The sequence below is a fragment of the Polyodon spathula genome, chromosome 27 (assembly GCF_017654505.1).
Source record: "Polyodon spathula isolate WHYD16114869_AA chromosome 27, ASM1765450v1, whole genome shotgun sequence".
In the NCBI taxonomy this organism is placed as follows: domain Eukaryota; kingdom Metazoa; phylum Chordata; class Actinopteri; order Acipenseriformes; family Polyodontidae; genus Polyodon; species Polyodon spathula.
In genome coordinates this window covers 6,478,297-6,490,796 of record NC_054560.1, presented here as the reverse complement: position 1 = coordinate 6,490,796, position 12,500 = coordinate 6,478,297, and the positions used below count along the sequence as shown (strand labels likewise).

The following is a 12,500-nucleotide window of genomic DNA, read 5'->3' as shown; positions in this document are numbered from 1 at the left end:
GTGTGACGTCTTTTGCTGTACAGGGGGCCTGTGCTGGTCTCCTCTTGAACTGTCTTTAACTCTTGCTGTGTATGTCTTGGGGGGGGGGGGGGTATGTCTAGCAGTGTGCGTTGCTTCATTTCTAGTGCTCTGCAAAGTGATTGTCCCTGCAGACGCAGAGAGCTCTGTGGAGTGCTGGGTCTGGCGGACGGTTTTCTCATTGTTAATGCAGGCATGCTGTGTATGTGTTGATATTTACTTCATTTGCCATTAAGCAAAGTGTCTGGACAGCGAAAACCAACGGGGCTGGCTGTCAACTTCAGAGGATGAACTGTGTGAGAGCCCTTGCCCGTTTATAATACTCTGTGAGGGGAGGGCAAGGGGGGGGCGAGGGACAACCCTATCTGCATTCCCCAGAGCACTGTGTCTCTGGATAAGCCTCTAATATGGCTAATAACTGGTCCTCATCTATGCTGCTGACAGCTGAATCAGTTCTATTTACCAGCCAGCAGATGGAAGCCTGACCCCTCCCCCTCCCCACTGAGACATGAGTGACAGGCTGCTGTATCCGGGGTTGCCTGGCAACACTACGCATCCCCCCCCCCCCCCCATTGTGTAGGACCTATCCCCAAAGTGTGCTGTGTGTGTGTGAGATGATTTAAATGCTGTCTTGTTTTCTGAGAGGATGCTGCAGGGAGGGGCTGCGCACACACAAGGCAGACAATGAGGTTTCCACACAGCTGTCTAACACCAGAGAGGACCTGCACAGCGCAGCGGCTACAGCTATTCACCTGATCCACGCCTGGGTTCTCCTTGAATCTTTAATGGACATAAATAGAAAGGGGTGGGGGCAGCGTTCTTGCCTCAATCTGCCCCCCCCGCCTTGCCCTTTGCAGTTCCAGTTCAACGCATTGCGCTGCAGATAAATGCTCTCCAATCCTCCATGACAGGTGTCACATTGAATCTCTTTTATTGGGATACATACCCTCTGATCTGTCACTAACAATAAGGAGCCTTCCTGGGGCTTGACCTCTTGACGCAGCGCTCTGACACTCGCCATTATCATAACGGTGCATCATCTCCGCTGCCAGGCTGAACAGGGAGGGAGGGAGGGAGGCAGGCAGGGAGGGTACCCACCTCTCTCTTTTGAAAACTGTTCAGTCTCTGTGCCTCAAGCTGCCCTGGGACTGGAGGGGAGCCCCCTTTCTCTTCGGGGGGTGAGGGAGGGACAGGGGGAGCAGTTCATCCTCAAACCCCCTCTTGTAGTTGATAACCGCGGAGGGGTGGGTAGGGGTGCACCAGCAGGGGGGGGTCAGTTAACCCCAACTCTGCGTTTTGTTCCAGAAGACAGGAAGTTGTTTGTGGGGATGCTGAGCAAGCAGCAGAGTGAGGAGGATGTGTACCGCCTCTTCCAGCCCTACGGAGTCATCGAGGAGTGCACCGTGCTCAGGGGCCCTGACGGAAACAGCAAAGGTGAGGCTTTCAGTTCCCTTCGTGTGAACAGAACTCCAGCTCACAGCAAGACTGTGTCAACACACACACCCGCCCACACTGACACACTCGCTCCCACGCTGACACACTCGCTCCCACGCTGACACACTCGCTCCCACGCTGACACACTCGCTCCCACGCTGACACACGCGCGCCCACGCTGACACACACGCGCCCACACTGACACACACACCGTGACAGAGTGATCGGATCTCCTCTCTGAATGCGTGCGGTGTGCTTGTTCCTCTGCTCATCTCCTGTGTTGTGTTTTGTTCCCAGGCTGTGCGTTTGTAAAGTACTCCACACATGCCGAGGCCCAGGCAGCGATCAGCGCTCTGCATGGGAGTCAGACCATGCCAGTGAGTTCAAATCATCAGCATGATAATAATGATACTGTGGGGGCTTAACAACTGGTGACAACACTGCATGTTGTACTGCTCTGACCAAACGCTCTGCATCACCTAGAAATTCATTTAACAACATGAACATCATTTAGAGCTCTTATTTCACATCATATAATCAAAGAAACTACAAAATGATGTTGCAAAAGTCTACCAGAGGCGGTCAGAGTCGTACAGTACGTCATCTCACATTTTTGTCTGTTTTTCGTGGAGTATATGTAAAGCTACAAAGAGGTGTGTAACTCAATGTGTTAATCTAACCTTGTTCAGCAGCGCGGATAGATTGGAACTTTCATGTTCAGCAGCTTTCATTTGACTTTATGAAGCAAAATTAGTTAATTTGATAGTGTGATGCAAAACTTTTTCGTGTGTGTGTGTGCGTGCGGGTGCGAGTTTGTGTTAATGTTCCTGTTCGTGTTCAGGGTGTGTCTGGGCAGGACTCCAGTGCGAGGATGGTTTTGTCAGCATTGCTTTCCTCTTTCCTCAGCCCAGCTCGCCTTCTCTCCCCCTCCAGGGCGCCTCCTCCAGCCTGGTGGTGAAGTTCGCTGACACCGATAAGGAGCGCACGATCCGCAGGATGCAGCAGATGGTCGGCCAGTTTGGGATCTTCAACCCCGCTGTCGCTTTGCCCTTTGCCACGTACAGCACCTACGCACACGCAGTGAGTAACACACACACACACAGAGGCAGTGAGTAACACACACACACAGAGGCAGTGAGTGACAACACACACACACACACACACAGCACACTTCCCGAGGTCGTGAGAACACACCACACACACAGAGCCCTGCACCAACTGCAGTGAGTTCATACGTGCACTGTGGGCTCGGGACGTGTGACACGTCAATCTGCCCTGAAGTGTGAGATTAAATCACTCATGTGGTGTGTGTGTGCTCCAACACCACACTGCAGTGAGTAACACACACACACACAGAGCCCTGCACACTGCAGTGAGTAACACACACACACACAGAGGCAGTGAGTAACACACACACACACAGAGCCCTGCACACTGCAGTGAGTAACACACACACACAGAGCCCTGCACACTGCAGTGAGTAACACACACACACAGAGCCCTGCACGTGCAGTGAGTACACACACACACACAGAGCCCTGCACGCTGCAGTGAGTAACACACACACACAGAGCCCTGCACACTGCAGTGAGTAACACACACACACAGAGCCCTGCACACTGCAGTGAGTAACACACACACACAGAGCCCTGCACACTGAGCCCACATACACAGAGCACACTGCAGTGAGTAACACACACACACACAGAGCCCTGCACGCTGCAGTGAGTAACACACACACACAGAGCCCTGCATACTGCAGTGAGTAACACACACACACAGAGCCCTGCACACTGCAGTGAGTAACACACACACACACAGAGGCCCTGCACAGTGAGTAACACACACACACAGAGCCCTGCACACTGCAGTGAGTAACACACACACACAGAGCCCTGCACACTGCAGTGAGTAACACACACACACACAGAGCCCCGCACACTGCAGTGAGTAACACACACACACACACAGAGCCCTGCACACTGCAGTGAGTAACACACACACACACAGAGCCCTGCACGCTGCAGTGAGTAACACACACACACAGAGCCCTGCACGCTGCAGTGAGTAACACACACACACAGAGCCCTGCACGCTGCAGTGAGTAACACACACACACAGAGCCCTGCACGCTGCAGTGCACACACACACAGAGCCCTGCACAGTGAGTAACACACACACACAGAGCCCTGCACACTGCAGTGAGTAACACACACACACACAGCCCTGCACACTGCAGTGAGTAACACACACACACAGAGGCAAAACCCAGAGCCCTGCAATGCAGCAGTGAGTAACACAACAACCACAATAACCACACCAGAGGCAGTGTCCTTCCAGTTAAACAACACCCTACAACCACACAGTGGCACACTGACGTAACAACGCACACGACATAGAGCCTGCACACTGCATTGTGAGTATGTAACACATACCACACCACAGAGGCAGTGATAATGCCACTACATCACACAGGGCACTGCAGCCACTGCAAGTACCAACACAAGTGAGAACCAACATCACACACAGATGAGCCCATGCACACTGGAATCCCAGTGGGTTAATCTCTCTAACACGTGTGATAACTCACTGTAACACACACACACACAGAGCCCTGCACACTGCAGTGAGTAACACACACACACAGTAACACAAACATCACCAGAGCCTCCGTAGCACAGTGAGTAACACAACACCAACACACAGTGACCCTGCACATGTGTCTCACACACGTGGACCACACACAACACATTGTGTGTTGCACACTGCAGTGGGACGTAACACACACGTCCACTCATTGAGCCCTGTCACACTGCACAGTGGAGAAAACACAACACAACACCATGCACCTGGCACCTGGCTCGGTGACGTACACACACGTCACCACATTGAGCCTGTTGTGGTGTCTGCGGTGACGTTAGTAGACGTCACTCACAGAGAGCCTGCACACTGCATGTGAGTGTCACACACACACCAGACAGAGCCCTGCACACTGCAGTAAGTAACACACACACACAGAGCCCTGCACACTGCAGTGAGTAACACACACATACACAGAGCCCTGCACACTGCAGTGAGTACACACACACACACAGAGCCCTGCACACTGCAGTGAGTAACACACACACACAGAGCCCTGCACACTGCAGTGAGTAACACACACACACACAGAGCCCTGCACACTGCAGTGAGTAACACACACACACACAGAGCCCTGCACACTGCAGTGAGTAACACACACACACAGAGCCCTGCACACTGCAGTGAGTAACACACACACACAGAGCCCTGCACGCTGCAGTGAGTAACACACACACACAGAGCCCTGCACGCTGCAGTGAGTAACACACACACACAGAGCCCTGCACGCTGCAGTGAGTAACACACACACACAGAGCCCTGCACACTGCAGTGAGTAACACACACACACAGAGCCCTGCACACTGCAGTGAGTAACACACACACACAGAGCCCTGCACGCTGCAGTGAGTAACACACACACACAGAGCCCTGCACGCTGCAGTGAGTAACACACACACACAGAGCCCTGCACACTGCAGTGAGTAACACACACACACAGAGCCCTGCACACTGCAGTGAGTAACACACACACACACAGAGCCCTGCACACTGCAGTGAGTAACACACACACACACAGAGCCCTGCACACTGCAGTGAGTAACACACACACACACAGAGCCCTGCACACTGCAGTGAGTAACACACACACACACAGAGCCCTGCACACTGCAGTGAGTAACACACACACACAGAGCCCTGCCCACTGCAGTGAGTAACACACACACACAGAGCCCTGCACACTGCAGTGAGTAACACACACACACAGAGCCCTGCACACTGCAGTGAGTAACACACACACACAGAGCCCTGCACACTGCAGTGGTCCAGTGTTTATTACATCTCCTGTCAGACCGCCTCGGAGCCTCTTCACTAAACCTCAGTGATGCCGCTGCACAGAGCTGCCCTCCTTCTCAGCCAGAGAAGGCTCTGTAACGTTAACCCTGGTTTCCCTGAAATAGAAATGTAACCATTATCTCATGGGTATTAATCCTTTGATTCATGTGTTAGAAACACTGGGAAATCGTTACTCTGTGCTCTCAACACAATCCCAGCCTCCACTGGGATTCATGAAATGCAGCCCGTCCCAGTGAGTGTGGCAGGGATGCAAATTCATCCAGGACTCGCTGCTGAAGACCTGCAGGGAGGGATCGAGAGCAATTCATCCAGGACTCGCTGCTGAAGATCTGCAGGGAGGGATCGAGAGCAATTCATCCAGGACTCGCTGCTGAAGATCTGCAGGGAGGGATCGAGAGCAATTCATCCAGGACTCGCTGCTGAAGATCTGCAGGGAGGGATCGAGGGCAATTCATCCAGGACTCGCTGCTGAAGATCTGCAGGGAGGGATCGAGAGCAATTCATCCAGGACTCGCTGCTGAAGATCTGCAGGGAGGGATCGAGAGCAATTCATCCAGGACTCGCTGCTGAAGATCTGCAGGGAGGGATCGAGAGCAGCTTCACTTTATTTACCTCCCTTTTCAAACCTGCTGCTCCCCTCAGAGTTTCTGGGCCGGTTAGGAAAGCAGGCATTGCATTGTTTTATTTTATATTCAAGAACAAACGACCCTTCATCTCCCAGTCAAACAGCAGAGCGCATTGTGTGACTTGTTGATGTGAATGGCTTTCTTGGGTATTTGAGAAACTGTCAGCCTGCTCTGTATGAAACTGCTCTACAGTATTTTTAGCATCTCTTTCGCAGAGTCACAGATTGCGATCGTGACAAAAGACGAAAAGCACAGTGCGATGTGCCTGCTGTCTTCTAGCTGATAGTAAATTGCACTGGGAGGGCGTGGGCTGCTTCACAATCATCTCTGTGCAACACTGCCCTCTGCTGGGCCTAGCTGGGAACGAATCCGTGCCAACCAGTGCGATGTGCCGGATGCTCTTCTTAGCTGATAGCTAAACATTGCACTGGGAGGGGCGGAGGATGCCTTCACAATCATCTTGTGACTTTTTTTTTTTTTTTTTTTTTGTAATCCAAATCTGATGCTACCCAATCAGAAAGCAGCTGCATTTAAAACATCACTTAATGACTAATCAAAATGAAGCCTAGTATTAGTTGCTTATTCCCTTTATCAGAAGAAATGTGTGAAACAAGCCCCAAATGTGCATTTGTTTTTGTAGATAAATGCACTGGTGCCATGACAAGGTGCAGCTTTCAAACTTTAGGGACTACTGCTAATGGTACAGTGCTATACTAATGGTAGAGTGCTATGGTATTGGAATCATGCTATGATAATGGTACAGCACTATGATAATCTGACAGTGTTGTGCTAATGGTACCTGCTTTTAAACACCGGGTCTCCCACTGAAATGCAATGGAGGGAACAGCCGAGCCCAGTGACTCGTCAGAAATGCTAATGAGGGTTCTGGCCGAACAGCCGGAGCACTAGTGACTGCGGGCAGCCCTAAAAGAAAGGCCTAATGAGGTTCTGGCAGCTTTCAGTTTGCCTCTCTCCGGCCACAGTTACTAAAGGCACTTGGTACAGTTTTATGAAAGAGAACTCTCATTCCCTCTCTCTCCTGCCCCTACCGGTCTCATGGCTCGCTCTCCCCCTCTCCCTCCCCTTCTCTCTCTCCCACTGTGCCTCTTCCCCTGAGAACCCTTAAAGTACCATCAATCTATAACTTTAACATTGACCATTCTATCTTTGCAGTAAACACGCAGAGTGAGCCTCTAATTTAATACGTTGATTTCTGACTTATAGGGCCAAATGATCATGACGAGGGGGACTTCGTTAATAGCGATGCTGCCCAAAGTTTGTGGCGAGCATGGAACCCTTGCCTCTTCGATGGCTGGGCAAAGCCTCGCCGTAGGTACCAGACAGGACGCGTGCCTTTGAGTACACTCATGCTCCGCCCGGAGTAACCCCGTCGAAACGAGCGAGCATTTAATACGTTTGGTTTTTTTGTAATATTTTTTTAAAGTGACCTCATCGGGGCGCTTGCCTTCGAATCGTTTTTTTTGCTACCCGTGTTTAAACCACAGGGAGCAGGACTGTTACGAAAGCAGAAGGGTGTTGGAGGCTCTCGAGCTCCTCCCAGGGAGCATGGACACCAGACTGCCTAATTGGGGCTCTTCTTTTTTACTGTACGTTCTACCCCTCCGCCGCCCCCCCTCGTTAGCCTAACCACCGCGATGCTCAGTAGCACATTCCAATAAAAAAAAACATATGTGATTAATAGGGATGTCTCCCTTGACCCAACCTTGTTCTTTTCGCTTTTTTTTGGAACCGCCGAAACTTTTATGTGCTAAATTAGTGTCCCTCCCGCCTAGCTGGATTGTTGGTCCCAGTATATTTGTACGATTAAAAATTGACATTCTGCAAGGCTGGCTTCTTGGCAGACCAACGCGTGCCGGGAGAACGCTGACCAAAAGGTCACTTCACTTGATTTTTCATGTTTCATTAAAAAACTAATTTTCATATACATTATTACGTATTTCTTTCTTTTCTTCTTTCCCATTTGTTTTTGGATGTTTTTTGATATTTTATTGTACATTATTGTATATTTGATTGTTGTACAGTATATTTATTGTGATGTGAAACACTTTGGGGTGCCTTGGCATGAAAGGCGCTATACAAAATAAATTTGATTGATATATACTTTATTGCTGAGAGGGAGAAAGAGAAGGGGAGGGAGGCCAGCGTTGAAGAGGGAGGACAGAGGAGTCTACCCCCTCTTCTCTCTCTCTCTCTCTCCTCTCCCCCCTCTCCTCATCTCTCACTACCGTGTCGTCCCGCACGGAGTATCGACGAAGCGGGAGAGTGACCCCCAACCTGGCCCCCAGCGTTGCGTTCCCGGCCGCTCAGATCCACCAGATGGGGGCCCTGACCCTGAACGGGCTGCCGGCCGCGCCCATGACGCCAGTGTCGGGTGAGTGTCACGGGATGCTTGGTGAGCAATGGCTTTCACTCAACTCTTACCCGCAGTTGGGAGCACGGCGCCGGGCAACTTCTGAAGAAAGCACGGCGCCGGGCAACTTCTGAAGATGAAGAGTTTGAACAACCTGTAGCTGAGCAAACAAAGCACAGCCAGGCCTGCAGAGCCGAGCCTTGCAGCCCCAAACCCCTTATAAAAGTGTCCTGAGTAAAATCGCAGCAAAGTGTGATAAAATACAGCAACAGCATGGGCACGCATAGGCAAGCACTGTAAAGCACAGAGAAAGCACCGTGCACTGTAGGTCTATTCGTGAGCGTTGCACACTTCCCCATTCTTGGCGGCGGTAGGCTGTGGTAAATGCATAGTGTATCCAAGGCTTAATTACTGAGATTTAGATTTTCTCTCTTCCATCACGAGAACATGAGCTGAAATCTAGCATTGGATTCTTCATGGTCAAACCCTAAGGAAATAAAATTGGCAGAGCTCCTTTGCCTCAAGTGACCTTCAGGACTCGCCCCCCCCCCCCCCCCCCCCCCGGGCTGCCTTGTAAAGCAGTGCAAGATGCTTCATGAGGTCTGATTCCTGGTCCGCCTCGTTAGCCCTGATGTGCCAGATCATTCAAAGTGGTTTAACGCCTCCACAGAGTGACGCCCCCTCCTCCCCGATTACCGCCGAATCGCATACATTCTGATGCATTGCGCTCTCCTCCTCCCTCCCACAGGTGTGCAGAATCTGGCTCGACCTTTTATCCAAAATGCTGCTGTTTCGATCAGCCTGATGGACTTTTTATATGTGTGCTTTTTATATGTGTCTGTCTCGAGTCTTGCTTGAAGGAAGTTTGCGTGTTTTTATTTTCTGTCACATGTGAAGTGTTTCAATAGAGACGGGAGCCAGCGCTGTGCCCGATGCTCCAGCTGATTAGAGCCCCGTCCTCAAATAACATTTATCAGATGCTGTCGGGCTCCGTGCGGGTCTCAATGAACAGCACTGCCCCCTTCGGAGGCCCAGGGTGGAAGGGCAGGGCTCTGCTAGAGAAGCGCTGGTATAGCAGAGCACCACTGAACCCGTCTCACTGCAGCCAAAAAAAAAAAAGCAATTGTGAAAGGCAAACAATGCATGGTTTAGGACGGGGAGCGAGCCACACCAGGGCCCAGCACTGAATGTAGCTCTGGGGTCCAGGGTCAGTGTGAGAGTGCGGGGGAGCTGATCCCAGAAATCCCTCATTTCCCGTTGGCAGGTGCTGCTGGAGGAGCATGTGGCTGCCTGCACGCAGGGGACCACTTTCTTTCAGTGTTTCTACATGTTTTTATTGAAGGTATTTGTAAGGATGGTGTCTCAGCATTGTGTTTAACCCCTCGTGTACCAGAGCTACAGCGTTCTGTTGTATAGTGTTGTGTTGTGTTGTACAGTGTTGTGTTGTGCAGTACAGTCCTGTGCCGTGTTTCCCCAGGTCTCAGCTCTCCCCCCTCCATCGCCCCCTACTAGACAACCGTTTACAAGCACGTGTACCCCATACCCTCCCGGTGACCCCCCCATCCCCCCGCCTCCACACCTGGGATACGATCACTTCCAGGCCAAGGGCCCCCTGCCCGTTGGAGGCTGTCCTACACCACCCCTCCACCCCCATCAGGCCCCCCCCCCCCCTTGCCAGCATACTCAGGTACGCTCCGCCAGCAGTGATCTCTCAGGGAAACCACCGCCAGCTCACCCTGTGACTGTTCTCTCTGCTGCACTAACCCTGGTTCCTGCTTGTCTCCCCTGCAGCTCAAAGCCCTAGTGCAGCAGACACCCTCCAGCAAGCTTTCACAGGGGTGCAGCAGTACACAGGTGATCCACTCTCTGCGCATGTGCGTGTGCAATGCATGTGCGTGTGTAATCTCGCCTTGTTAAAGTCTGTCTGGAAGTGGATCTCACAGGGCAGACAGGCACAGAACTGGTTAAATTCCTCTCTGAGCAGCAGTAGTCTAGTGAGAGCAGGAACCTGTAATGAAATTAAAAGCGCTTTGACCTGCGTCAGGTTTAGCAGTGAGCTAGCTTAGTGTGCAGACCACTGCCATCGTTCTGTTAGTCTGAAGAAGGTAGAGAGCAGCCTGGGCACAGGGTGCATGCTTGCCTTGGTCTGCATGCCCACAGTGATCAGTGTGTTTCTGTGTCTCTCTCCTGCCAGCGATCTACCCAGCGGCCACCCTGACCCCCATTGGACAGCCCATCCCCCAGCCCCCCCCTCTCATCCAGCAGCAGAGAGAAGGTGAGTCTCAGGGGGTCCCAGGGTTTCACCAGCACATTGCACCACCTGTTTGTATTTCAGATTTAGAAATGAAAGCAAGGCTATTATTAGCGACTGTTAGATAATAATGAAATCAGACCTGACCAATTAAAAAGGGGAATTGGTTTCTGCAGGGAACCGTTGTTGACGGGGGCTTGGTCCTTTGTACTATAGTAATATAAAATGCTTTCTTAACAGAGTGCTGAAGGAGCCAGTGCAGCGATACAGATGCATTTCGTGATGGGTATTGCAATCTGGCTAGGGATGTTAATGGTTCAGATACTTATTATTGCAAAGTCAACAATACGCAGGTGAGATCCAGAACAGCCAGCACCACCCCACAATGTCAGGCTGGGCTCCCCTGCCTGTGACCCCGGGGCGTCAGTCTGGGCTCCCCTGCCTGTGACCCCAGGGTGTCAGTCTGGGCTCCCCTGCCTGTGCCCCCGGGGTGTCAGTCTGGGCCTACCAGGGCTATGGGTTGGACCTGCCCTGTGTGTCTCTTCATGCCCCCCAGTGATCTCTCACCCCTCAGGGCCCTGAGGGCTGTAATCCTTTCTTCATTATACAACCTGCCACCATGAGTTCGGGAGAATAACTGGGCCTCGATGCAGATGTTCCTCGCCAACTTCGCGGGCGAGTCATCTCCTCCAAGGTGCCTTAATGGATTTTCCCCCCCCTCTTCCTTCCCCACGCAGACACAAATCAGAGACACAAGTGCTCGGTAGGTTGCAATCCCAAGCCGCAGAAAGAAAGAAAACAAACCAAAAAAACAACGCGCTCGTACTTTTCAGGGTTGCCTCCAGCCTTTTGAGAACCATCGGCCAGGAACATGTTGACGGTCCTGGGAAGGGTGTCCACGTACCACGCCACAGCAGTTACACAGAAGTCTCCGGTGTCCAGTACAGACACGCAGGGTACCAGTAAATCACAGCAGTTAACAGAGCTGGTTGTCAGTAACGCCAGCAGCGGTTCCCTACAGTAGCCCCACAGCCAGTGACACACAGCGGGTCGTGGTCAGCTCCTAACGCCAAGCAGCGCCGTACATGCTAACACAAGCAGTGACCACAGCAGGGTTGTCATGGTAACGCACAGCAGTGCGTATCGTAATGCAAGCAGTGTATCAAGCAGATCCCCCGGTCGTCTACGTTAACCGCACATGACAGCGGTCACGCCGAAAACACTGAGCCAGTGTACCCCCACAGCAGGGTTGTCAGTCAAAGCACTAGCAGGGTCACCAGGAACGCCACGCAGTTACCCACAGCAGGGTATGTCCCCAGCTTTCATAACGCACAGCTGCAGGGCTACAGTAACTGCACAGCAGGTACACAGCAGTGGGTCAGTCAACGCATCCAAAAGGGTACAGTATAAAGCCACAGCAGCTTACACAGCGTTGCGTGTCAGTAACGCAAAGCATTGGCGGACAGTAACGCCATCAGTTAAGTAATAGTTACACTAGCCGGGTGTCCAGAGAGCACAGCCTCCAGGGTACAGTTTAACGCCCCTATCTAGCAGTTTTACTACAGCCACAGCCCGGTGCTTTCGTCAGCTAACGCAACAGCAGTTGGCGTACCAACACAGTAACGCACAGCAGTTACACGGCAGGGTGTCAGTAACGCACAGCAGGGTACAGTAACGCACAGAAGTTACACAGCAGGGTGTCAGTAACGCACAAAAGGGTACAGTAACGCACAGCAGTTACACAGCAGCGTGTCAGTAACGCACAGCAGGGTACAGCAACGCACAGCAGTTACACAGCAGGGTGCCAGTAACGCACAACAGGGTGTCAGTAACACACAGCAATTACACAGCAAGGTGTCAGTAA

The 12,500-nt window shown here is 51.9% G+C and overlaps 2 protein-coding genes and 1 long non-coding RNA gene across 8 annotated transcripts in view; all 3 read left to right on the top strand.

The window, feature by feature from the left end:
* Positions 1–12,500, top strand: part of LOC121301280 (RNA polymerase II elongation factor ELL-like) — a 794,007-nt gene that overhangs the window by 361,834 nt on the left and 419,673 nt on the right. The gene's annotated exons all lie outside the window — the stretch shown is intronic.
* The window catches only part of LOC121301283 (CUGBP Elav-like family member 5), a 56,366-nt gene that overhangs the window by 29,022 nt on the left and 14,844 nt on the right, over positions 1–12,500 (top strand). For 3 of the 6 annotated variants that reach the window (XM_041230528.1, XM_041230527.1, XM_041230523.1), the window contains exons 4-6: positions 1,324–1,452; positions 1,750–1,829; positions 2,359–2,532. In XM_041230528.1, coding sequence (XP_041086462.1) covers positions 1,324–1,452; positions 1,750–1,829; positions 2,359–2,532 — 383 coding nt within the window. The remainder of the gene's footprint in view (positions 1–1,323; positions 1,453–1,749; positions 1,830–2,358; positions 2,533–12,500) is intronic. The other 3 variants (XM_041230526.1, XM_041230524.1, XM_041230525.1) reach the window with 3 other exon arrangements.
* Positions 10,056–10,661, top strand: LOC121301315. The gene is made up of 3 exons (XR_005947606.1): positions 10,056–10,072; positions 10,177–10,239; positions 10,580–10,661. It is a non-coding gene; the product is annotated as an uncharacterized LOC121301315 (long non-coding RNA).